The 27,795-nt window shown below is 31.1% G+C and overlaps 1 protein-coding gene and 1 long non-coding RNA gene across 6 annotated transcripts; one reads left to right on the top strand and one right to left on the bottom strand.

The window, feature by feature from the left end:
* LOC148621479 (poly(U)-binding-splicing factor PUF60-like) lies at positions 1-27,781 on the bottom strand. Of its 2 annotated transcripts, none has more exons than XM_088575935.1 (13): positions 27,632-27,781; positions 21,166-21,214; positions 16,235-16,440; positions 14,333-14,391; positions 13,825-14,038; positions 12,789-12,916; positions 10,741-10,812; positions 10,173-10,275; positions 9,436-9,567; positions 8,010-8,148; positions 5,127-5,347; positions 3,885-4,074; positions 1-2,862 (listed from the first exon to the last, which is right to left on the bottom strand). In XM_088575935.1, the coding sequence occupies exons 1-13, from the start codon at positions 27,692-27,694 to the stop codon at positions 2,753-2,755; spliced, it is 1,686 nt and encodes a 561-aa protein (XP_088432061.1). In that variant the 5' UTR covers positions 27,695-27,781; the 3' UTR covers positions 1-2,752. The 2 variants fall into 2 exon arrangements, with proteins under 2 accessions (XP_088432061.1, XP_088432062.1); XM_088575936.1 differs by having other exon boundaries at positions 16,800-21,214; positions 27,632-27,733.
* LOC148621480 (uncharacterized) lies at positions 23,357-26,042 on the top strand. Of its 4 annotated transcripts, none has more exons than XR_015921192.1 (4): positions 23,357-24,121; positions 25,242-25,280; positions 25,492-25,547; positions 25,841-26,042. It is a non-coding gene; the product is annotated as an uncharacterized LOC148621480 (long non-coding RNA). The 4 variants fall into 4 exon arrangements; XR_015921194.1 differs by having other exon boundaries at positions 25,955-26,042; XR_015921193.1 differs by lacking the exon at positions 25,242-25,280.
* Positions 27,782-27,795: the final 14 nt, after the last annotated feature.

Below are 27,795 nucleotides of genomic sequence, written 5' to 3' on the forward strand. Positions count from 1 at the left end.
TGCTGTTGTATATTTATTTCACTTTTTCTTTCATAACAATAAACAGAAAGAAACAATGAATGATGAAGGTACTTTAATTCCAGGGTATCAATTTTCATGGCCTGTAATGCAGATTTCTTAATTTGTGGATTTCATACGAGCATTTTGCATGAAAATTTTAGGTTTCCATGGGAATTTAAATTCAGTTTGACAGAATCACTCAAAATATGAAAATTGGTACACCATGAAAAATAGTTCCTTCTCAGTATGACAAACTCATAGAGTTACACATAATAAACTAAGCGATTGGTTCCATGTATGAACTTAAAGAAATGTACAATTAGAATAGACTATATAGGGCTTGTTAATTGTGTCACATGACCATTTGAAATCAAAAGAATGGATTCCTAACTTCCATTCAAAAGCACGGGAAGTGAGTTTTTATAAAGTAAAAAGTACAATCTTATAAAAAAAAAAACATTATGTATTAAACTGGATGATAAAAACTACCAGTATTACTACACTATAATAAGTGTGGTAATATCACAAAATAGAAAGTTCTTATTTTATTCAAAATATGTAAGACTTATATTTATCTTATATGAATTAAGTGCCAAACTAAATACAAATTGGTCTCTGGTTTTGAATGCTAATTCCATAAAATAAATGGAGACTGAGACTTACAGGCCCTAAAGTAGCTATCTATTATGGAGAGAATGCAAGACTCCAGTATGAAACATTAAAAATATACCACTGACACTGTATCATATTCATGTAACATGTAAGCAGTAGAAATTGAAAGAAATAAATAACAGAATATACAAGGATTACATAGAACTCTGTATCTTCCATTTATCAACGTTTTCTTTTCTGATATTGTAGTAAGTTTAACCATACATTTCATGCCCAATAATTCTTTCTAAAAATATGTTGGGCTAACAATCATATATGTGTAAAATGGTCAAATGCAATGACAACAAATATATCATTAAAACTGGCTTTGAAGATGAAACACTTTCCCAAATCACAAACAATTTCACATCAAACCTATTATTACAATAACCAATATAAATTATTATTATTATTGCCTGAAAATAAAATTTGTTTTCTACAAATACGTACGGCAAAACTGTCTACATCTAAATTTTCAGTAAATTACAATTGAGATCTTTCTTTAACAGAATGAAAATTAGGAGAAAGTACAAAGCACTTTCAATCCCTCAAAAATTAAGTTGCTAAATTCTTGTGTTGCAAGTAAAATACAAATACAACTAGATAAATTCAGTGTCACAGAAATATTATTAGACAAATGCATAGAAGCTTATATAAAAGCATTAGACACTTCTAAAAAAGCTAAGAGTGGTCTCATAAAACTGACTTATGATATACATGTACACGTATTTAAACTTTTAAAAATGACAGAAATCATTCCTCGACCCACATCCATCAAATGAAACCCAATCAGATGAAATATAACTGCCGGTACACTGATTTCCTGACTTACATGTGGTTCATTGCAACTTCTTGTTGCTACTGTTAACATATCTATTTTCATGGTGATTAGTTACAAGGATTCCCTCAAAAGAACAAATACAGTATATCTATATGGTTTCAGAAAATAATAGCATGATTTTCCAAAAATAATTTTTCTAAAAAAATTTCAGCACGAACAAAACTGAAATACAAGCTACTACACCATAAATACTACTGAAAATGTACTTTCATCCAGTGTACTATTTTTTTCTATTAATAAAGAAGTCAAAGAAGTGTAGAAATGTAGAAAACAGTGTCTACAATATTGATTGATTACACTAAATGCAATATTTTTTTTATTTCTTAATCCCACAAAAATTGATACTCATGAAAATTTGATATGTTTACAGCAATAAGCTAACAGCTTTATCATCAAATCTTTGTTTTAGGATGTTTGTTGTTTATATTCTGTTATAATAGTCAGATTTTCATACTCCTCTGGTTTTATCCATTTCTTAGCATTAATATTTTTTGCCCAGTGACCCCCACTTTTTTTTTTCATCATTTCATTAAACACACCTTAAAATGTTGTTTCAGAAATTTTTATGAAATTTTTTTGTTTCTTACAGTTATTTAATAGATAAAACCAACTAACACAAAACCTATGGTAAATCTAGAGAAAACCTTTTCCCACCAAAATTTCAAATGCTTAAATCTGAAAAACAGGCACATTGACTCAACTTTTTTTTCATCTTAAATTATTCTGGCACGAAAGATCTAAAAAGATTAAACAACCCTCAAAAATCCTTGTTATTCTAAACCAGAAGCAGTGAACATCCTTCAAAAACGTAAGAAAATCTTTTGTTGGTTTTCATAATTGTCATTGGTATAAAAAAACATATGTCGTCATCACTACATGAATGTCATTATTAATTTTACCTCCCCCTACCAAAAAAAAAAACAAAACATCAATTCTACTACAATAGACATAACTTGTAGCTAACCTGACTTACACTATTATAATATGAATACATGTACATTTTTATTATTTCATGAAGCACAAAAAAAGAGCACAAGAAAATGAAATACAGAAATAAAATGACAAATAATGTGTAACACTCAACCTTCAATGATTAACTTGTTAAGTACAGACAGTTTCTCCAAGTTACTGCACAAGCTACAACGCTACTATTCAGAACCTTCTGGAGTCAATGTTTCCTATTTGCTATCAAGTCTGCAACCATGAATTTTCTGCATTAAGCAAATAATTACTAGTCTTTTTCAACTTTCAACATATTTTTCATCCAGAAAGATCTTTAGCATCAAACAAATCTTGGTCATATTTTTCAGCTGTTACTATTCTGCCTCCGAAATAACGACCATTCAGTGATAAACATGCTCTTTCAACCTCTGAAATAAAATTATAAACCAATGTCAAACATGAAGTTACACTCATTGTCACACTAGGCCTTCTCCCACTCATAAGGGAAGTTGATATCAGATGTCATCCAAAACAGCTTACATATGCAACATCTATATAAAGCCACAAATCAAATTTGAAATCCATCCACTGAGAGCAAGATAATTATTACACAATTCTGAGAGACAGACGGAATGACATATGGATAAGGTGATTCTGGTATACCACCCACTTGTTGAGTGGGCTATAAATAAATATCATAAGAAATATTAAGTAGCACACCAGCTAAGAATCATGCAAAATGTGATTCATGGGTGAAAAGCCTACATATTTTATTTTTGATATTTTGTTTGAATTGCCATAGTAAACAGAAATTAACATTTTGTTTTACATATAACCATGTTGTTAGGAGATTATATAGAATGTACTGTAGATTTTAAAATTAAGGGAGATAACTCTGTAAATGACACTCAAATACCATAAAATCTATTGGATTTTGAATATTGATTATCCCCTAAGCAGAAAACAGAGTAGAATGAATAATTACACATTTCATATTATACACCCATAAACAACTTAATTACAAAAATAAAAATATGTAGTCTTATTTCAGGTGTATCACATTTTTCAGATTTTGCATGACTCTTACAAAGACAGCTACTTAAGATTTAATTATATATATATATATATATATATATACCCAAAGGGGGTGGGTCATATACTGGAAAATTTTGGTTATTTCCTCCTTTGGAATTTCTGACACTATATTCTATATTGTTGGTTCTTTTTATCTTCTCATAATTCATGTTCTAGCATATGTTACTGAGTTGTGTTTTTCCAATGAAGGTTTGCATATATACATATTATGTTGTAAAAAAACTTTTGTAGGTTCTACTGGTACTATCAATATTTCATGTCAGAAAAAAAAACTGCTGTCCAAAGTATCACATAAAATCAAATAAAGTCTTTACCAAAACTGAAAGACTTTTAATATATCATTATAACAGCTTACCTTCTTGTTTTGTAAATTCTACAAATATTTTAACAATAATTTCAGCATCCTCTTCTTCCCCTTGTCTTTCTTGGTAGATTATTACACGGTTGACATTACCATATTTACCACATTCCTCTGTGACTTCACTCTCTAATTCATCATCAAGATCTTCTGGACCCACCATGTTCCGTAATACCATCACCCGACACTAAAATAACCATATAATTCTAATTTAATAAATATCATTATACTAATGTAATTAATCTGCACCAAGAACTTCTAATCTACTGGTCTTCAATCAATTTTTCAAACTTCACAGTTATACAAAGATTCACTTAGACTTGTCCAAATAATTTCTTAAACGTCTGATTATAACAAGAGGCTCCCAGGAGCCTGAATCGCTCACCTAGTATTTTGACACTTCAAGGGCAATAACTCTTACAAGGAGTAATCTGACAACTTTTAATGGCAAAAGACGTTGAAAAGGGCCATAACTCCAACATGGCTTAACAGATTAGAATGAAAATTTGACTAGAGATAGATTTCATCATGCTTAACACTTTTACCTATATCAGAATTTAGCTAAACTTAACGGTTTAGGAGATATATGTGAAAAACTACTGTCTGACCCCTATGTTCTATTTTTAGTAATGGTGGCCATGTTTTCCGACGAATCACAAATCCACATATCAGTTCTATGCAGGATACCCCAAGGAACTTTTATACCAAGTTCGGTTCTAATTTGTCAAGTAGTTTCAGAGGAGAAGAGTTTTGTATAATTGTTAATGACGATGACGACGGACGACGGACGACGGACGCCAAGTGATGGCAATAGCTCACGTGGCCTTTGGCCAGGTGAGCTAAAAATAGGAGATGTGGTATGATTGCAAATGAGACAGTCACCCATCAAAAGTCAAGAAATGAACACTTAAACTTCACCACACTGATAAGCAGACTTTAGGGTAAGTGTGGACTTCCATAAAACTATTCTAATTTTCAGTTTTGAAATGTGTGATGTCAATAAAAAATATTCATTAACCATTTCTTGAATACAAAAACTGGAATAAAAATTATGAAAACAATGAATAAGAAAAGGGAACATGGTTTTCTGATGACACACATTCATTCATTAATTGGTAAAAAATTTTTTGAGCTATTGATAATATGTTGCCATCATGAGTATATTTTTGCAGAAAAAGTTAACTGTATTTATAGTTAGCAGTAATAAAATAGTAAGAATATTCATAACATATGGCCCACCTCTGACTTCCTCATGAGTTTCTGCATGACCATGTGTCTAGCATTAGTACCACTGATTTTCATGCTTTCTTGCTGTTCCAAGGTCTGTGATTGGTCCTCATCTGCTTTCTTCTTCTTGTCTTCCTTCTCTTTTTCTTCTTTTTTTGTATCTTTGGTGATCATTGGAGGCAGTGGTATGTGTGATGGCATAGTTGACAATGGAGCAACAGATACTACTGGGGCTGTTGGTAGAAAATAAAACAGAACACTTTTAAATCTGCATACAGACATTTCAGTATATACATTTAGAATGACTAAGCAGTTCAGGGACAAATTGGTTTTTGTTCATTGCCATTGGACTTGAAATAAAAAAATGTATGCCACTACTGTAAGATACAGCAAGTGTCACAAACTCAAAGGACCTATCATAGCCAAGTGTTTAGCTTTTATTTTTTTTATCTCCAAATACCTCAAAACCAAGGTAACATGGCCAGCTAACATGGATCAATGAACATCACTAACTGCATCACAAAAAATCAAGTTAATCATATAAGAGACTGTCAATGTACAAGGAGACAGATTCTATAACATTCGAAGCACTTAGTCAATTTTATCCCATCTTTTTTTGTGTTTCAATGCAATATTAAACTTATTATGATGCCAGAGAGAACTGGATATACCAGAAGTGGATGACTGACAAGAAATTTTCTAAGTTATCTAACTAAGTTATGAGCAGATCAAAGAATTATGCCCCTAATTATTAGTTTCTAAAATTTTCTAGTGCTGTCTTCATGCATGTAAATTATTTCGTTCTTACTACTGCAGTAAATTACAAACCGACATCCATTTCTTATAAAACATGAGTTAATGATCTCTAATGTGTGAATCTTTTCAAAAACTAAAATTTGGCATGTGTAACCCACTGCCCAATATTTCATGGACAAGGGGATATTGCCCAAACCATCAGGGAATTAGGGGCCAAAAAGAAGCAAAAAGAACCATTTCATAGAACTAAACTACATTTTTGTTTATACATGCAACTCTAATAAAAGGAAATGAATGACTATGATATTGTTCCACAATATTCTCTACCACAAAGGTAAGACCGGTATTGGTGATTAAGACGAACATTAAAGAAAGCGAGTACAAACAAGAAATCTGTGAGTGATGGCTCGCTAATAATACCCCAGCTTCAATCACGATATAAGAAACATAAACAAAGTCCTGGGTAAACAGGAATTTGTTGTCAATTTTGTCAAAATAGATTGTACCAATATCAGTGTTCTAGGTTTTCCATTACCCATTACCCGTGGTAATTGAGTGCTCAGGTCAAGCAAGTCCTTTGGGAGCCTTTGGTTACCCATAGGGAAGTCAGTTTTAATGTTTGGGTATGTTGAAAATGAGTCCCTACTATCCCAACCTGTGGCAATTATTTCTGAATTTATTTCAGCAGAATTTAAGTTTTATTCTTAGAAAATGTGATTGTTTTGCTTTTTTATTCATCATGATCCTATAGGCGCTTGTAATTAGATCTCTATTCTTCCATTAAAGTTAAACATGATCGTGATGCAAAAACATTAATTTCCAATACGAAAACAGTAAAATAAGAAAATCCGGATTTCAAAATTTTGAAAAGATAGATAGTTTCTTTCATCTACAGGGAACGAAACATGTAAAAGGACATAAAATCAACCAAATTTGATCTCAGCCACGAAAACATGTTGAACTTGAAATTCAAAATAAAAATGGATCTCAATAGTTTTGGGTTCACATCCTCATAAGAGGTAGAGCCCCCACCCCTCAAATAAAGAATCAAAATTGTTATTGCCTTGTTATCTAAGTGTATTCATTTATAATAATCAGACAGTAAAAATACATCACATTCTCTGCTTCTTAGAAATGATTGCACTTGTCACCAAATCATATGACACATATTTTGTCTTTAAAATGTTACTTTCAATGTGGGTAAGTTCATTTAAAGTCTAGGTAAGTCATTTTTTGGATGCCAATTACCTGTGGTAAGTCAAGTTGACCAAAAAATCCTCAAACAGTGAATATATGGCATACCTACATGAAGAATGTGTTGAATTTAATTTCAAGCTGCTATAATGAATAGCTGCTCATAAAAGTATGAAATTTCATCTTTCAAAAATATAATGTAAATAAATTAACAGTCCTTGGTAAACAGGAAGTTGTCAAATTTTTCTGAAAATGAATTCCACCATATGACATACCTACAGGAAAAATGTGCTAAAATTTCAAGCCACTGTGATAAATAGTAGCTGAGAAAAGAGTGAGGGAAAATTCAACACAAAAAAATGTCAAAAATAAACAAAGTCCTTGGTAAACAGGAAGTTGTTGTCAAATTTTCTGAAAATAAATCCCACTATACGGTATACCTTTAGAAAAATTGTGTTAAAATATCAAGCCACTGCAGTGTTCTAGGATTCCTATTTCCCGTAACCCAAGCAAGTAAAATTTGGGGGGGGGGAGGTTTAGTAGAGTTCGAGTTGCTCATTTAATTTGTTACTTTGTATGTATTATTTTATTTACTTTATGTTCTTTGTTTTGTCTGTTTTCCATGTCTGGATTATATTTATATTTTTTTATTTTTCACTAGAATCTTGGTTCCCTTGATTACTCTTTTATTTATACACATACATTTCCATTAACAGCCATTCCCTGAACACTTTGAAGAATGTCAAAATATTCTTTTAATAATAAGCTAGCCAGAATAAACTTTTAAGCGAAGACACAAAAATGTTCACAATTAATAATAAGCACTAATTTGGAAATGACAACTCCTTTAAATGATAAAGCACTTGATTTTTATCATTAAATTATAAAAAATGTTTTATTAATTCAAAAACAACAATGAAGATAAGTAATAAAAAAGATACATACCCATACCAGCCATTTCTGTTTTGACAATGGTTGGTGGAGGAACAACAGCCCCTAAGGCAGGTGTTACTACACCTACTGGAGGAGGAGCATCAGCTTTGTTAAAACCCAGACCTGTTGGTTCAGCTATTCCAGGTGGAGCCTGCAAAAAATTGGAATTTTTTCATGAATCAATTTGCCACAAAAAAATTGCAAAATGTTTTACACATATAAATTTGGAAACAGCTGAAAAACACATTTCTTAAGCGACTAAAACACATATTTCTTTATTGGTCCTCACATGTTTCCATATGTTAAATTGACAGCAAACCAGATTTTCCAGCATTAAAATTAGAACTGTGAATTATAAATTAGTTGCAACTCAAACATTTGAACAGTGACTGTCCTTATTTTTGTTAAAAATGAAAATAATCTGTTCAATACTTACAGACAAAGAATCAAAGTCAAAGGAACAAAAATTGCCACCACTTGGAAACAACAAAAACAGTATTTGTAAAAATCAAACTTGATCTTCATGTTGTCATAAGAAACAAGATGTCCAAATTCAAAAAAGGATTAGCCAAATAATTTTCATGTACTGTGAAAGTATTTTTATTGGTGGGTACCAATTTTCATGGTTTAGGGAAAAATCATCAGTTTGTAGATTCTTGAATATGTGGATTTGACAACTTCATCATGCAAATTAAAGGTTAATTTCCTCATCACCAGGAACTAAATTTCATGGTTTAATGAACCAATAAAAACCACGAAACTTGGCACACCACAATCAATGATACTTTCACAATGATTGCACAAACAAGGGTCAAAGCTCCATTTTAAAAAAAAGAAAAATATCCACCACTTCGAAACGACAAGTTTCACAGGTAACAACATTTTCAAATTTGCATGGACCATGTTTAACAGTCCACTTGTCAGCTGGATACCTATCTGCTTGCTCACCATTCACCACCGAACTAATTATCCATTTTTATCTTAAGAAAATCATATTAAAACCAAATGAAAACTTATGTCGCAATCTTCTTGTGTCCTAAATGAATTTAAAATATACTAGCAAAACTTGACAATTTTTTGACAACATGGAAAAACAAGAAGCGTTTTTTTTGGGGACAGCTGAAAACATATTGTCAAAATATAAAAAAAGATGTCAAACAGGAAGTTGACATTGCTCTTGTCTGAAATCAAATCCCACAGTATGGTATTGCTATATAAAGCTTCTGTCAGAATGCCAAGTGTCAGTGATAAGTAGTTATGGAGAAAAACGTAATGAAACAGGTGCAGAAAATATGGTATCGCTATATAAAGCTTCTGTCAGAATGCCAAGTGTCAGTGATAAGTAGTTATGGAGAAAAATGTAATGAAACAGGTGCAGAACGGTATTGCCTACTTTCAAAGAGTATATAAAACAAAAATAAAATACTACAGAACTTACAAATCCACTGATCTGTGACTGTACATCCATGGCAGTTATCTTTGCTGTGACAGCTGCTGCGGCTACAGCAGCTGCAGTAGGTAAGGTACTTGGACCAGCAGTAGGCTGAAGGGCATCTGGAGGTGTAATAGCCTGTAAATAATGTACACTTCACAAAATATAATATATTTTTTGACACTTTAAAAGACTTAAACTTTTGTCTGATTGAAATTAATCATATTTGTCTGAATGAAAAATGCACTTAAAAATGGGTGTAACAGACATCTTTTCATAACCCAGCCTCAAGAAGCATGCAGAACGAGTATACAAAAGTTTGTATGATCAACAGAAATAAAAATGGTCAGATACATTTTAAAAATCCATATCATATGTAAGAATCTTTAGACACAAAGTAAGGAACAAACATGACGTCTACCTGATATTATAAAACGACTTAGAAACTAGAAAATCTGTGAGCAAGTCTCACTTACTTGATGCTCCCCTCCCCCAATTGATAACATGTACCTTTTCATCTCTAGATTGATTTAAATCAAAATCAAGATTTGGAGGAGCTCAAAAGGAATCTGACATTTTAAGATTCTGTGAAAGTTTCATCAATTTCCATTCAGCTGTGTAGGAGGAGTAATGAATAAGAGTTGGGTCCCCCACTACTTAACACCCCTATCACTATATATCTCCACTTTGCAAAGTCATGGGTAAAATAATCCTATAATAATAAATAAAAAAATCAATCTTACCTTCCCTACTCTAAGATACTGTCCACCGAGGTCAAACAAGTTCATAGATGCTACTGCATCCTGTGCTGCTTGTGACGAGTCATACTCGATAAATCCATATTCTCTGTTTAAGTATAAAAAATAACATAAGATAATGTCCAACTATTACATTAAATCAAAAATAAACAATACAGAAGAGAAACCTGTAAGTGAGGGAAGATGTTCCATTTTTCTTTTATTATAATGAGCCCTTACCTTCATGAAAATAGGTTAAAAACATCTTTACCAAAGGTTTAAAAAAAATATGAACTGATTGACAATCTACATGCATCCAACTGAATTCTGATACAAAAAGGTTCAACATAATCCCTAAATTGACATACTTTTTGCCTGACTTTACAGGATGAGTATCAAATGAATCTGCAAGGTAATTAATATCTTATTGCTTCTGAAAACCTTGGAAATCTTTTCAAACTGAATACATGTGTGGGTTTTCATACATTGCAGAACTCACAAACGACAGTTCGTCTTATATTTATATACTTCATTACCTTGTACAGAAACCTACATAAGATAAACATCTACTTACTTATGTTTTCCTGGTTTTGTTGGATCTTTAATTATTTCACAAGTTATAATATTTCCAAAGGCTTCAAATACACTGAAAGTGAAATAAAAACATATCCTTTACAGTTACTACAGAAATTATGATTTATTAAAGAAATGTTAATAAAGAACATAAACTGAAATTATTCAATGTGGTCTTAATAAGTATTTTTCGACTAAAATAAAGATGCTTACATAAAAAGCAACTACCGTATATACTCATGTATAAATCAGATTTTGGAGTGAATTTTGAGTTGCTAAGAGGAGTTCCGACTTCTAAGCGAGATCTTGGCCGTGGGTTAAAAATTCTAGTTGGAGATAGTGGGATAATCAAGGTATTGGCACGAAAATTACACCTACCTTTAACAGTCAGATTGGCACTGTACTTGTGTATTGTAAAAGTCGACCTATATGTCACATTTGTTATTGTTGTGTATGCTTATAAAGTGACGAAATAAATGAATATTTGCAGTTAAATTTTTATCATACCTTACAACTTAACTATTTTTAATAAAATTTGTATTTCCTGCATAGCTTTCTTGTTTTTGTTATTTTCACTTGCATGTCACATAGTTGTTGAATATATCCGAATACCAAAAAGATGCCATGAAACATGACTAAGCGACGTACCGTTGTTTACAAGTAATATTAGCAATTCTAAGAAATATTTAAAATTTAATTTTAAATTGTAATAAAAAGACGTTAACATTGTCTTTAATGGTAATTTCATAACAATATAACGATAATAGGTATGGTGTATATGTCAAAGAGAACAGTCTTGATGGACTTGATTGAAAAGAAAACAATGAAAGATGATTATTTGGTAAAAAGGTGTTATAACATTATTGAGCAATCACTCCTTTTATCACATTAATGGGTAATTAATTTATTAAAATCCTTTGATCTCAATAGGTGTCCAAGTTTCCGTTAAAAAATTGTTCTTCACAGTTCTTGGTCATTAGTTGTATAAACAAACTATTGTAAAATGGCAGTCACGCTTGCTCGAGTCACCTGTAAACATTGAAGAATAATGACAACTCAAATGGCTTGTTACATTTATTATGTAAATCATTTCAAATATGTACAGAGCAATTTGATTTTAAAAAAAACCAAAAAGAACATACACATGTTTATGTTGATCGGACACAACGTACACCCTGGATGTAAAAAATTCCACAGCACAAAAAAACAACAAAAAAAAAAACATTAACATGCCTCACATTTTTCACCAAAAATTGTACCCTTCCTTACAATTTCACTGATTGTTGTACCTGTAAAAATTCAGAGTTAAGTCTAACTTATAAGCAAATCAAGGCTAGATTCCAGAATTTTTAATCTGAGAAGGGGGTTCGGATACGCGGATCGATCTATACGCGAGTATATACGGTAAACGAAAATAAATGACTGCATTTCTTGTTAAATAAAATATCCTCATGCAATCAGAATTTAATAAAGTGACTGAGTGAAACATATCTACAAGATATATGCAGAATAACAACATCTGTTTGGAAGTCAAGAAAGAAAATATCACAGCAAGCCTTATAGCTCGAGATTTATGTTCTGTCGAGATGTTCAAAACTGAGGTTATTCTGTTTACTGGCCACTTCACAATCGATGTTTAGAAAATTGCCGAGTTTTTTGGTATCACAGCAGTAGCCTGAGATAAGAAATTTTCATATAGAGGAAACAATGGAAAATTGATAGAGCTAACAAATGGTCATAACAACATAGTTTCCTTCATAACATTACTGATAGCTGATTTGTCATGATATGGGCTTATATCAAAGTCATTGTTTTATTACATGAAACAATGTGCTTGTGAGACTCTACTTTCATATTCTATTTTCAAGTTTAAACCATACGTTATTAAATTCTGCATGACAGTTAATGATCTATTTTTAGCTTAACAATGCAAGTGGACAGAATTAAATGTATCTGAGCGAGTTTCAACCACTGTCAAGATTTAACATGACTTGAAAGTAGTTTTTAGACCAATCAGAGAACAGAAAAAATCTTCTCATGTAAGAATACCTTTTAATATCATCTTCTGTCAGATCTTGATGTATTGATGCTATGTAAATTCTGTTGTAATTTTTGGCTTCTTCTGCTAGTTGTTCAATTATCGGCTGTGCTTGGGGCATGTTGCTAGGTCTACCAACCTAGAAATAAAAAAAATATTACTGAATATCTAAAAAATAAGTCATGACCATAACATTTCCAGTAATTCTCAAGGTTTTTTTAAAAGGATTTTTGTCAATTTCGAAGAATCAAATAGTTAATAATATTTTTCATTCCTATTTACTAGGAATTTCAGTGAATAATATTAATTTTTTGGTGAAAATGGGATCAGATATAATAATATAATGTATTTAGAATTTCAACAGGCCATTTTTAAAAACATTTTTGGCAAAACCACAAATGTTTCCATCACCTAGAATTGGTAAAAATTTAGAAACATTACTTGTATTAATCTCAGAACTTCTAATCTTCTGCTTTTTAGACAGTGTTGTCATGAAGAAGACATGATTGAGTTATAATGGAATTTTAAAATTTAAATTGCAACCACAGAATAATCCAGTTATTCACAAATACAATACATGTTCACCAAATCACTTGAATGGAAAGAAAATACTGATCAATTCAAAGTGTCCTAAGATTAAAACATAAAAATAAAACAATATTGGTACAAAATATGAACAATTTCGGAAAGCTTGAATATTGGAGGATCACTTTCAGTAAAAAGGAGGGCCAATTTTTAATTGAAAAAGTGGGGAAATCTTTCAAATGCAGGGTGGCTGCATCTCTGCAAAAGGGTTATTCCCTATTAATTGAAGTAAATTGTATATATATCCAAGGAAACCAGGACATTAACAGTTCACATAGTATACAAGCCACAGACACAATTTTACGAGGTCTTCAAACAAAGCAGAAATTAGCAAAATTGGAAGCAAATATACAGAAAAAAAAGAATCATAACAGAAAAATCCGGATTTAAAATAGCGGAATTGCAATAAAAAGTGGAAAAAAATCATGTCTGAAGCCATTAACCTTATTCTACTGTACAAACCTTGATATTTCTACCACCAATCATAACACCATTCATCTGTTCCAATGACAGTTGAGCAGCTTCAGGTATATCATATTCTATAAAGGCAAATCCTTTGTGTTTGTTTGTCAGAGGATCCCACGACAGGTTCACAGATTTTATAGGACCGAAGGGTAGAAAGGCCTGCTTAATTGTGTCCTCTTTTATTTCAAAGTTAATACTGCCAACATAAATTCTGAAAGAGAGAAAATAAATGCACATGCATGTATGTGAAATATTTTTTACATGGGAAACGAAAAACTTAAATTGAAAACAGTAATGCTCTTAAAAATCAACTATCAAACACCAAAATAATAATAAAAAAAAACCAATTTGAAAGTTAATATCTATTGCATAATAAAATAAAGAATTAGGACCATGAAATCCATTAAACAGGGGCAAAAAGTCATTCTTGATGAACATCCTTTGATATAAACAATAATGTCCTTATACATGCCAAAGCCTTCTGACTTCAGCCATCACTATTTACCTGCACATAAGAGCTAAAGCCTGCTGTCTTTGTACTGTATTCTGGAAATTCTGCATTTGCTAGAAAACAAAATTAAAAAAAGTCTTTTACTGTATATTATTGCTAGCCAAGTTTTAATAAAGGTGGAAATGCAACTGACTTCAATTTGCATTATAAATTTTTCAAAATCACAAAAATTAAATTCCTGATAGTATGCACACCTCAGTGTCATATGAAGTTTCATAACAAAGCTGCAAGCTGCTTAGAAAATAGTTGTGGACAGACAGGGTGAAACCTTTATATCCCCAATATTGGGGGAGGGTGGGGGTATAAATAAAATCATGTTTGGCATTGAATATCAAATTGAAATAATTTATACACAAAATAATTTGTGAAAAGTACAGTGTATTTTGATTTGACAAATTCACAACATTTTCAATCATTCACTCTTAATTTTCAAAATTAATTCAATCTAAAAAAAAAATCAACAGGATAGGAAATCTCAGGAGAAACTGATCGATTCAATAAACCAGACAACATATAATCTTAAAAAAATATCTTGTTTCTGACTAAAAAAAAGGCAATGTCTATAACTTACCAAGTTTTGATAATAAAAAAAAAGTATGTCTGCCTACCACGCTATTAATTGATTAATGCCACTATAACCAGCACACATTTAAATAATTCTAACTACAATGTACCATGTATTTAAGTTGGAAGAGTTGAAATCTTGGATAACTCTAACTGATTTGACGGTCCCGGCAAAACTCCCCTTACTCTAATACAATTTTACCTCTGATGACATGAAACCTAAGTTCAAGGCCTGTAATTTCAGTAAAAATCATTGGAGCAGAATGAAACTTATACTTGACCTGTAACTTATTAATGTGAACTAATATACCAAAAATCATGTTAATGTCTGCAAGTGTTAAGAAAAAAAGTCTGAAAAACTGATATTTCTGTGAATTTTGCTAAGTTCAAAGGCCAGTAATTTTGTTAAAATCATCGGAGCAGAACGAAAGTTAAACTTGACATGCAACTTATCATGGTAAACTCATATACCAAAATTTATGTTAATATCTGCAAGCGTTTAAAAAAAGCCTGGAAAACTGAAGATGCACTGACAGAAGGACTAACAGATGGGTCTTCAACATTATACCCTTCGCAACTTTGTTGCTTGGGGTATAATTACTTGTTGACATCTTCATGACTTAAGTTTTGTATTAAAATAAAATAGCTTGTGTAGTAAACGGAATGAATTTGATAAATCAGAGTAAGAAATAGTAGCCTGCCCGCCAGCCCGAGCTGGCTTTTTGTTGGCAGGGCTGGCTAATTTTAGCAAAAATTTATACAGCCATATAGTAAATATATTGAAAAAAATTCTATTCAGGACTGGCTAGAATTTGAGTGAGTTTCCTACCCTGGATTAATCACAATTTGGACTTTCACATCAACAGTGATATCAGATATTTTGATAATAATAAAAATTTTACTGATAAATTTTATTTATTTGTGAAATGATATACAATCATCTAACTCCACACTAAACAGAATAGCAACTGAAGCCAATGAACAACTACCTTTGTTTCACTAGTAAATCTGAAGTTTTATCGTAACAAATATGGTTTAATGAAACTCCAGATTTTGATATTTTGAAAGCAACATGTTATGTGCTAAAAACATTTCGAATTAAGAAAAACAGAATTCTCCCAGCATTTTAAAACATAACTGATATACAACACCAATAAAAATGAATAAGATCAGATCCAAGAAGTACTAGAACTAGTCATCAATTCATTTTAAAAGCAGAAACAATCACTAATATACTTCTGGTTTATACACTACCTCTGATGACTCGAACCTCTGATAAGTTGAATATTTTGGTCTGGTCCCTACAACTTACTAAATTTAACTGTAACATACCTGGTGTTGATGAGCTATAGTCTGTTTGACCAGCACACTTTTTATGCTCTGTTCCATGGCATACTTCTTGGCCTTCTGTATGGCTTCCTGTTGTGAGGATGACAGCTTTGGAAGGACAAAAGGTTTCACATCTCTTTTTGCTCCTGGTCCCTCCAACAGGGTGCCTTGCTGGTCAGCTTGTGGCCCTCCAACTGTTCCATTGATATCTGTAAAATTAAACCAGGAAGTAAATACCATTTCTTATGTCTATGCCCTCCCTTCATTAAAATGTTCTGCTTAAAAGCTAAGGACCCATCCAAACATTAAAAAAAAAATGGTTGAACTGAAATTTTTACTTGCCTCCAAATTTTTAAAACAATCAGTTTTAGTCTAAAAGTCTGAATGTGCAAAAGAAAAAATTCCAAAGATTAAAAAAAAAAACAAAACAAAACATTTTTTTTAATTACAGTATACATGTACTGCAATTCAGTACTTTCAGAAATTTTAAATCACACTATAAAACATTCTGTTAAAAAAAGGAAAAATTAGCCATTGTTTTTGCTCCCCATCATAACACAATCTTTACCAGTATCTGTCCACTGAGGCTGAGGTAAAGGCTACGAGCCGTCATTTGTTTTATGTGGTCGGTGGCGCATGATTTTTCACTTGATACTTTTATATGAAAAACACAGAAGTAAAAAGAATACCATACATAAGTATCATTATCTAAATCTTAGTTTGTATATGATTACAATAGACTAAGCAAAGAAAAGAAGTCCATTAAAAATATAATCAGTAAAGCCTGTCAAAATTGACTACTTTTAAATTTTAAAATAACAAGCTTCTATAAGAAGGTAGACCTAGGCAAAGGAACCTTACTCTTTTAAATCATTAGTACTATTGGGTAAACCATTTTGCATAAATCTAACATGTAAGCATTTTAGTAACTTCGATTAATTTAATACTGTTCCAAATGAATGCTTGCGAGGCTTTGATGAAAATGAATATGATATAAACATACTGCAGATTTCAAGAGTTATGTCCCTAAGCAGGATGTAAGCTTTATGGTATGTTAAACAGTTTTTAACTAAATGCTTACACGCAATGAATGAAAACTGAGTTTTCGTGTAGCCAAAAAAAAAAAAAAAAAAGTTCAACATCATTTTGACAGCCTTTACATGAAATTTATTGCAAATTCCAAAACCTTATTCCAATAGAGAAATACACTGACACTCAAAGTACAGTGTATAAAATTCTTCTCTTGTTAACCTTTAAGAATTTCTATAAGTTTTTAGAACCTATCATGTTACCCACACAAAAAGGAGTGCAGGTAGTATAAACTTGTATTTAGAGACATACTTTCTGGAATTGATATCGATATAAAAATGATAAATTTGCTATCTAGAATTATGCATAACACTCCCTTCCAATTCATCCCAAACATCATGGCTAAACTCAATCGACTCCGTCAACCATAGAGGCTTGAATTCCAGAGGGCACAATTATCAGCCAACCTCTAGCATTGCTGGAGTAACAATAACAGACAGAAAATAACAGATTTATTCACTTAAAACCAGAAAACATGTCTCTTACATTATATTGACCCCCCCAAAAATAAAAAAGTAACCCTTACTCCTTTTCAAACTTAATATATAATTCCTCTCCAATAAAATAATATACCCATTTAGTGATAGATGATTGACAAGTAACCTTATACATCTTTTTTAATTCCTAGGCTGACACTTTAGTTGATCTTATGACTACTAAGTATCTATTTTTAATTATAGAGAAGATTTAAAGTAGCAGCTACAATATAATCCTGCCGCATTAATAATAAATCTGCAACTGAAAACAAATTTGTTAATTTGAAGTTTTGATGGAGATCTGTAAAATAAAGAAATATTCATATATTAGAAGTATATATATATATAAAAAAAGAAAGTGATATATATATAAAAAAAAACAATCTACAACTCTAAACATTTTGTACAGGTATGAAAAAAGTTGTTGCAATTAAAACTGCGTTGCAACTTTTTTATAAATAAAAATTAACTCTCCTTAGAACAAAAAAAAAAGCAAGTACAAATGTACAATACACTCAAGGCACTGAATTCTAAAATCACAAAAATTGGTGTTTGACTTCAGTGAAAGCACCAAATTTAATGGTCTAATAATCACTTAAATTTAGGTGTAATATATCAGAACTCCTTGTATTACACATATCCAGGTCAGAGCAGATAGTAGTACATTGACTCAGAGTGTATTGTACAAAACGAATCATGACAAATTACTTTTCTCTATGATCAAATTTACAATTGCAGGGCAATATTTATTTCTTAAACAATTAGCATGTAAAAAAAAGTTACAAACAAAAGGCATTACAATCAAATACATACATGTGTTCAGGAATTATACAACTGAAAACATGGTTTGTTATTTCTACATAAAAACAATTTCTAAAGTTTGTAATATACACTTTTCTAAACTCCCCCTCATCTTAATATTGCTTTTTTTTGTAAATCTAGTATCAAATATGTGTCTAAAGAATTTGAAAAAGAGTGAAAACATATTATTTCTTTGCTGTAATGCCTTTACTTGGTCAAGTACATGATGAACAAAAATATTACAATATATTTATACAATCCTGTCTAAACCTAACTCCTTCTGATCTTCAGTACTTTTTTGGTTTAGGCAGTGTTTGGATTTTTTCCAAGTTCAAAATGCATTGAAACTGATAATAAAGGACCCCATAAGCTCTCTGGTTTACACAGGTTTCCTGTTTATTCTGGGGTCCAGTAAATCTTATAATTTACAGAGGTTTTGAAGGCGTTTTTTCACATCCACAGAACATTTGACCCCAGACAATGCTATGTGCAATGTAAAAATTGCTTATCACCGGACCCGACAAAAATCTTACTGGATAATCAGACTTTGAAAATCACCTAAACTAAGGTTACCAAAATAATTCATTTATCTTTTACACAAACAAGGATTCTTTCATTACTTAGTTGTTTGAGTACTACATTAACTGTTGAAAATGCAAAGGTTTACTAAAAGATGCTCTTGTGCTGATAAAGATTTTTGGAAATTCGAATAAATGTTTATCCCATAACAGAAAAAAGCTTTGAAGTATGAAAATAAACAATTACCTTTCATGAAAATCAAAAGCATTTTTAAGATAAAGGATCTCATATCATTTAAAAAAAGGAGCTGACCTCAAACACTTGGTTTAAATGTGTACAGCTACTACTACATGTATTTATACAAGTATGATTCAAATATTCAAATGACTATGATATACTAATGACACAACTGGCACATAGTAAATTGCAGTGGATGTTCTATCAATATTACATGGCACCTTTCACATGGCAGTGCTAATGATGCTCTCCTTCCTGAAATCAGAAATCAGACTTATATGCATAGGATATGTCTGTCCAACACTCTACATTGAGGAACCATGAGACAGAAACAATCAGGAGACTAACTCAGTTTGGATCTTCCATGTGTATATTTGCATCTTTTTGAATTAAAAGTGTCAGAAAATGGGTACAGTCATAAAACTAACTTTAGTTCAGTATTCCCATATATATTTGCAACTCAATGAACTAATCTTGTTTCAACAGGAACTAATTTAAAGTTTTCAAACATGTATATTTAAAGAAGTCACATGTACATGTATATAAAGACAGTGATTTGCCTGTTAAAGATAATATGACCAGATACATGTACTTATATGATAAAAGTTTTCACAACATAGACTAAGAATGGACCAAGTGAACAGAAGTTTCACAACTTAGTACTAAAATAGAGCCAATCTCATTGCTTTCATATTTAATCTGTGTATACTAAGTATGACACAGTCCCTAACAATCAACATTCTGGAATACATTCCCTTCCCAATCAATTTCCAAAGGAACTGCATGACTGAATCATCTCATTTTTCTCCTGGTCATCTTCGAGATTTTCAATGACTGCAAATACACAGAAAGAAAAAAGATCTTCCATTAAATAAGGCTGCTAAACTAGTTTGAACACATTAATTTTTAATTATCTTAGTCCTTCTAGATGCAGGTTGTATTAATCATCAAAGATGTTCTTATCGAGTTTCAAAATAGAAAAATAAACAGGGGATTTTTGTGAAATAATATATGAAAATGATTGTGATTAGCAAATTAATTGTCATCTTAAGTCATTAGTTTATACGAAATTAAGAATTATTGGGACACAGAGAATATTTTCTGCCAGTGGTAAGAATCAGTGATCATGACAATTTCCTCTTCTACTGTCCATAGGACTTGCAAGTTGAATACATTTCCTGGCCTTCAGCAACCTATCTCAAACATACAAAACAGAGAAAAAAGAAAACTTATTAATAGTATTATGAATACATAACATAATAAAATAAAACATGCAGGTCTTTGAATAAAACATAAAGTTATATAAACTAAGAAAAAAAATACTCGTGGAAATCTGTACCACTTACAGGGGCTCCACTGATATAAATTGCAATTCACTGTAAGTAGATGATATCTGATTTACTATGTTCATGTACACTGCTGTAGCAGAAAAATTTAGTTAGAAAATATGAAGGGTAAAAATTACTTTCAAAATTTAAAAAAAAAGAAAAAAAAGAGAGAAGTCAAGCTTAATGTACTTTTTTTAATAATAGACCCTGCATGTCTTGTACAGCAAGCCTAAAATACAAGGAGTGGAAAAAAATACACATGTACATAGTATACAAATTTACACCACGTTTTGTAAAAGGTGCAATCAAAGTTTTAATGGCACATTATTGATCACAAAGAAAGACTATCCTTAATGTACATATTTGTTGTACAGTTTTTCTCTCAATTCCTTCAGCCTGTGTACCTTATTTAAAGTATTAGGTGAGGAATCAATGAATAATAGAAGACCAGCCCATGTAATGGGCCTTTGAGTTCCAAGTTTACCTTGAGCAGAGAGCTTCATCATCTTGATATCAGGTTCACCTTGTCCCATCTGAAACATAAACAAAATAACTTTTATTACAAATTTACATGATAATCAATTTAAAACTACAAAATATTTTAACAGCTAAAAATACTCCTTTCATTGTAGGATATATATGCATTAGCTATGGAAAAGACCCTCACATTTTGATACGATAATGTAATCCACTAACTCTATGTCCAATACTCTCACAACAAGATTATGATTCCATCCCATTACTAACAATGACGCAAGTCCATGAGTGATTCACTTCTGGTATGAAAATTTCATTATTTTGTCTGAAATGTATATGTTTAGACTTAAATATCATGTTATTTTGAACAAGAATTTATATTTTCATCTTGAAAACAACAGAATTCAAGAAATTGTCCATGATACATTATGTAGATGCAGTTAAAAAAAAATTACCTGCATGAAGTTCAAGATTTAAATGAAAGATAAGAGATAAAATTGTGAGTTTGTGCATGAAAAAAAATGACTGTTCATGTTTAAATGTAAAAGTTCAATAAGAAAAATGATTGAGTGTGCGCAGTGGGGCTGTGTGGGAGATGATAATTTTTACAAATATTGATATTTTCACATAGGCTCTGTAAAAGGTTACTCTTAGACCAATAAATTACAGTAACTGCTTAAAAGTAGTTTTTTGAGAAGAAAAAACCATGCTCAACCATGTGTACATAACCATCCTTTCTTCCCTTTTCCACACATGCAAGTCGTAACTCCAATTTTATACAGTAAAACCAGTCAGACCCTTGTAGATGACATTGCTTGGTTAAAAAAAAAAAAAAATTGGTTCAGTTGTCCAAAATTTCGATTATTTTAAATGTGAGTAATCCATTATTTAAAGAAATTACTTGTTTACCAGCAAAATAAATACTATAAATAACAAAGTGTGTATAACTTTCAAAGAATCCTGTCTTAATTATGATTTATTTTTATCATAAAGCACTGATGGAGTTATGCTATGATTTTGGAATTTTAAATGATTGTTAATAAAAGTTCGCCCACTGATGACAAAACACCTGTATGGAATCTTTTCTCTCATTAAGATTTATGAAAATATTATCTATTTCAGTGTTCTAGGATTTTTTGGTCAACTTGACTTACTACGGGTAAGTGGCCTCCAAAACATGACTTACCCAGACTTTAAATAAACTTACCCACATTGAAAGTAACACTTCAAAGACAAAATATGTGTCATATGATTTGGTAACAAGTGCAATCAATTCTAAGAAGCAGAGAATGTGATGTATTTTTACTGTCTGATTCTTATAAATGAATACACTTAGATAACAAGGCATTAACTATTTTGATTCTTCATTAGAGGGGGGGTCTACCTCTTTTGAGGATATGAAACATAAATTATGGAGATCCATTTTAATTTTGAATTTCCCACCATTCAAACATTTAGTATTGTATTTGAAAAACATTGCTGGGCATAACTATGATAAAAACTTGTATGGGAACTTTTACATTAGTATAGCTTTTAACCCTATAGTCACCTTTCTCAGACTCTGGTGCCCCATCTCCCCTCAATACATTTCATATTTATATGCAAACAAATGTATAATGATGAAAGAAACTATCCATCTGTTCAAAATTATGAATTTTGAAATCTGGATATTCTTATTTTACCGTTTTCAGATCGGAAATTACTGTTTTTACATCACAATCGTGTTTGACTTCAGTGGAAGAAGAGAGATCTAATTACAAGTGCTGATAGGATCGTGATGAATAAAAAAGCAAAACAAAATAACCATCTTTTCTCTTAGAATAAAACTTAATTCAGAAATAATTCAGAAAGTGAAGACCCGTTTTCAACATACCCAAACTTCAAAACTGACTTCCTCACAGGTAACCAATAGCTCCCAAAGGACTTTACCGACCAGAAAACTCACTTACCACAGGTAACAGGAATCCTAGAACACTGTATTATAACTCAATGAAATGTAAGCAGTGAAATTTTAGAAGATCATAAATTATCCAGCACTGGTCAGGCGAATAAAGAGTCATAGTTCTTAAAATGCTTAATGCTAGTTGATTGGAAATTTATTCTGTGGCAATAAATAAGAATTCTGGAATTTTGATTACGAAGAAAGTGATACCATGGGACTGAGCATGCCGAAAGTCGGTACGATCGGGGAATTTTAAGAACAATGGTAGGGAGGTCGGTAGTGCGTTTATCGATATTCTTGCGAGAGCAAAATTCTCAATTTTGAGTCAACTTTAACACGTTAGAAAATGGTTAAAAATCCATTGCATGACAATAAAAAATATACGTAATTGAAGATGAGACATTTCTCTTTCTAAATATACAACTTTCATTGTTATTGGAGTTGATGGTCATTTGGTACAAACGTTTGAAGTGACGATACTTTGAGAAAAATGGCCGCCTGAAAAACTATGTGTCAAAGATCATACCTATTTCAAAATTCATTCCGCAAGCTATTACTGGACCGATTTTCTTCATTTATGGCTTAAATTTTTGGAAATATCTTCAATTTTGATAATCCGGTTGTCAGGCTAATTTTTTGGTTACAAAACATATTTTTTACGTAATTTTAAGGAAAAACATGTTGAAAAAAAATAGTTTTTGCGTACCCGGAATGCACTGACAGTCGGATTCCGAAAATTTAATCCTTTCTGCGTCCATCCGTAACCCTGGTTTCAGAAGAAAAACAATAATAGCTTGCGGAATCGATTGGATATTAGGGTGGTCAGGGCGTGGTTTTCACAAAAATTAAAGCGGGACCGGTTATCGTTCTTGCTAACCGGATGTTACTGATCCGCCATAGCTTCTGTTAAGATTTTCGAACACTCGTGGATAAATGCCTTTTACCGACTGTTTTCTGGACGGATTTTTGACTGGTGGTGCAGACAACGATGGACCTAGGCCATGGAGGCCAATCACTTACGGTAAGTACCTAAATTATGTCTAATATAAGCCTAATCGCCCTGTTTCCGTAAGGTCAAATTCTAGAATGACCTTTTATCATCTGCAAGCTTAAAAACTATATTCACCTTCTTGGAAGGTCTGATTTTCGTTTGATTCTGCATGAGCTGATTTAAAAAAGATTACTCTCATTTAGCATTAGTTGGAATATGTTTCCATAACATTTTTATTAAACGATGAATATGTAATGAGGTAAATTCTCCCAACGATTGATTGCAATCCATTCAAAATCTTTCGGACTTTATCGACTTTCCTATATTATCGGAAGTCTCTGTATTTTACATTGCTTTTTTTCTATTGGTTGGGAGAATTTGCACATATTGCATTTAATTTCCTTGATAATTCAATTTTAATTTATATGTAGTGCCCAATTTATATGAAACTCACATGTTTAAGCATAAACTTTCTTTATATTTATTTTAACTGTTTTATTTATTCAAAATTATCATATGTAGAAAAAAAATCAACCTTAAATTGCTTCTTCAAATGATACACAACTTTTTTTCTGGTTTTCATTTTATCAGTTAATATATATTAATTATGACTTTTATTAGAACAATTATAATGTAGTCCTGCTTGTACTTTACTTGATAAATAGAACTTATTTGATGAGATTTATATATGTGGCAATTGCATATTTTACATATGACCTGCATCTTCTTAAGTTTACTTTATATATTCATATTGTACAATTTTTAACAGCTAACTTACATATTCATTTTTTAGAGGATTGTAGATGCTCTACTTATTTAATATTCATATACATGTACAATTGCTTGGAAAAGGTTTAAAATCCTAGTAATATACATTATTTATCATTAAATTTTAATTAATTATGGTTTAATATTTTTTTGGCCTTTTTAGGATCACATTGTTTGACTCATAATACCAATCTTTTGTTGTATGTATATTTAAACATACTTGTACTATATTTTTTCTTCTAATTATTGATTTATTTCAGAAGAAAGTATTAGTAAACAGGCTGCCTAAATATTTATTTTATTTTGTCATATAAAAAGTAAACACTGATGTAAATTTTATTATGATTTAGTTTTATTTTCTGTTTGTTTTTCATCATTTTAGTTTCATTTTGTTCAGTTCTGGAGATGTTTCGAATTCATGGTAAGTTAGTTTTTATACTTTGATTTAGTTTGGTAGCTTTATTTATTTTAATAATAAAACTTTTGAGTCTTTTAATTATGGTAACAAATAAGCATTTACATTTAAATCATATATTACTTACAAGAACTGTCGATTAGTTTTGTGTTTAGACTCTGCTTTAAAACTGCCTCACAGTACATATTCATTGAATTCCACTACTTGTTTATTTCAGATGGCCTGAGGAGCATAGTGGGCTATGCTATGAGACGAATATGGGCCGAGTCTGAGGTAGGACCATGTGGGGTACAGTAAGTAGGGTAGTTCCAGACACACCTGAACCCGATAACCTGATTGGTAAGAGAGTTCAACACTTGATAGAAGAACCAGACGGATCACGCAGCGAAATTATTCATATTAAGTTATTTAACATAACATTAATATAACCTTATAAAACAATCTTCTTGTTTTGAAATGAAGATAATTATTCTGGAAAAGGAAGTTTGGTGTTTTTAACTCCTCACCACATCTTTTGTCAACCGCTTTGTGAGCAACCAACATCAAATAAAGTTTTAGATTTTCAGATTGTTAGCAAACCAGATTATGATTTAATAGAAAGTAAACTAACTGTAAGTAAATTGATAAGGTAAATGATGTTAATAGGTGTAATGTCCTTATGTACATAATCTCTTTTGTAGATTTGGCAGACATAGTAGATCCTGGTGAAGAAACCCTTCTGGCCTGAAATGGAAACTTCGAAAAGTTCATTAAACTTAATCAAATGATGATATTTTGTTTATTATCATTTAATGTACATAATAGTACACATGAGGAAACAGCTAGGGCTTCAAAGTTCCATAGTGAAAGGATGCGCATTGGTTCAAGTCAATGTATTCATAAAAATTTTCTCAATTTCTTTAGAAAACAGCATTTGTTTTTGAAATTTTATTCAATTTTAACATAATAATGAGATTATTATTATGTTAAAAGACCCTATTTAAACAAGAAAACATTACAAGACTACATTAGGAATCTTAGAATTGACCAGACCTTGATATAATATTATTTTGCCACTTTTTACGGCAAAAATGTATGTTTATTTTGATTATCATCTGGCTTCATTTAAGGTATAGGCCTAACAAATTTTCATCCACATTAAACATTTTATAGCAAAATAAGATGAAAGTATCTTCATGTGATAGCTTAGATTCTAAGCTTTAAAATGGTACCACATAAGTATATGGTAGGTTGATATTTTGATCAATATAAGCATAAATATGCGGTTTTTTCTTTAAATCTGAAATTTTCAAAAATGTTCGATTTACACCCATTTTTCAACATTTGCTTGTTGGTTTTTAAATATAATTCAATTATTTCTTGATAAAAATATGTTTTTACATATTTAATCACAATAACAATAACTGTCATGTGCTAAAAACTGCTTTTAAATTCAAAATGTCTTTTTTTGTCTGACCTTTCGCCATTTTTTCCACTGAAAATAGCTCTAAAATTTACCCTAAAATGTAAATTTTTGACCTCAAAAAATTTTTTTGAACTGAAAAACATGATTTTTCAAGTCAAGCAACTTTATTGCCACACAAAACAAGTGACGGAAAAAATTAAATATTTTTTTTGAATTCTTAGTAAGCAAAAATGTATTTTTTTGTTGAAAAAACGCATTTAAAAAAAAGAGCGTCTGCCGCAGTGTTTCTGATTCCAATGAAAAACAAATCAGAGGTTTTGACATAATATTTGTTTATTTATTTCTGTTTAATGGATTACTCTTGAAAGAACAGCAAAGTATCAGATTTCTACTACCTTCCAATTTCCAAATATGAATATCCAAAAATGGCACTTTAATTCACGATGCTGTTGACACATAGCAAAAAAAACTAAGTCCAAAGTGGTTTTTTTTGCCAGTTTTAAAAAAGTGTAATTTTCTTTGTATCTAAGATACAAGTTTCCTGAATGGCTTAAATCAAAGTATGAAATGGCTTTATTTAAATGATTAAGACACAATGTATGAATTTCTTTACCTGTTTGACTTATGTGGGCCACAGAAGTGCCCAAAATGTGACACTTTTGCCTTCGCAAGAAAAATGACCAAAATTTTGAACTTTAAATTGTAATAACTTTTGAACCCCTTGACCGATTTTAAAAATTTTTGCACCAGTAAGTTACATTTCTTGGGCTCTTTCAAACTAATATAAACTTGTACATTTTCTATATACTTCATATTTTGACTGACCTCCCTAACAATGGGAACAATGAAGATTCGTTCCAAATTTTCCTTGCACAGAGGTCCGAAAAAGTGAAAAGTTTTTGAAGGAAGAACGGTTTATTTTGATAACAGGTAGAGATCCTGTCTTTATTACCTCAATACTTGACATAAGACCATTTTGATTGAAAGATGGCATGCCGTTGAAATCTGTCGCCATTTTGTTGTCGTTTGGAATGAAAGAGTAGACCTAATTAAAGACCCGAGAAGACTGAGAAAGACTTGAGATAAAATAGGGGACGGTCCGATTGCAAATGGAGC

The sequence above is a fragment of the Perna viridis genome, chromosome 3 (assembly GCF_037379345.1).
Source record: "Perna viridis isolate PV_CMFRI_1.1 ecotype Kerala chromosome 3, ASM3737934v1, whole genome shotgun sequence".
NCBI classification, from domain to species: Eukaryota; Metazoa; Mollusca; class Bivalvia; order Mytilida; family Mytilidae; genus Perna; species Perna viridis.

Excerpts from the sequence above, each read along its gene's own strand:
- LOC148621479 (XM_088575935.1), bottom strand. The coding sequence starts at position 27,694 with ATGGCGACAGATTTCAACGGCATGCCATCTTTCAATCAAAATGGTCTT. Across the intron at positions 21,215-27,631 it reads GTCTTATGTCAAGTATTGAG|ATGGGACAAGGTGAACCTGA; the intron begins GTAATAAAGACA and ends TTTATGTTTCAG. Across the intron at positions 14,392-16,234 it reads CTATAGCTCATCAACACCAG|CAAATGCAGAATTTCCAGAA; the intron begins GTATGTTACAGT and ends TTTGTTTTCTAG.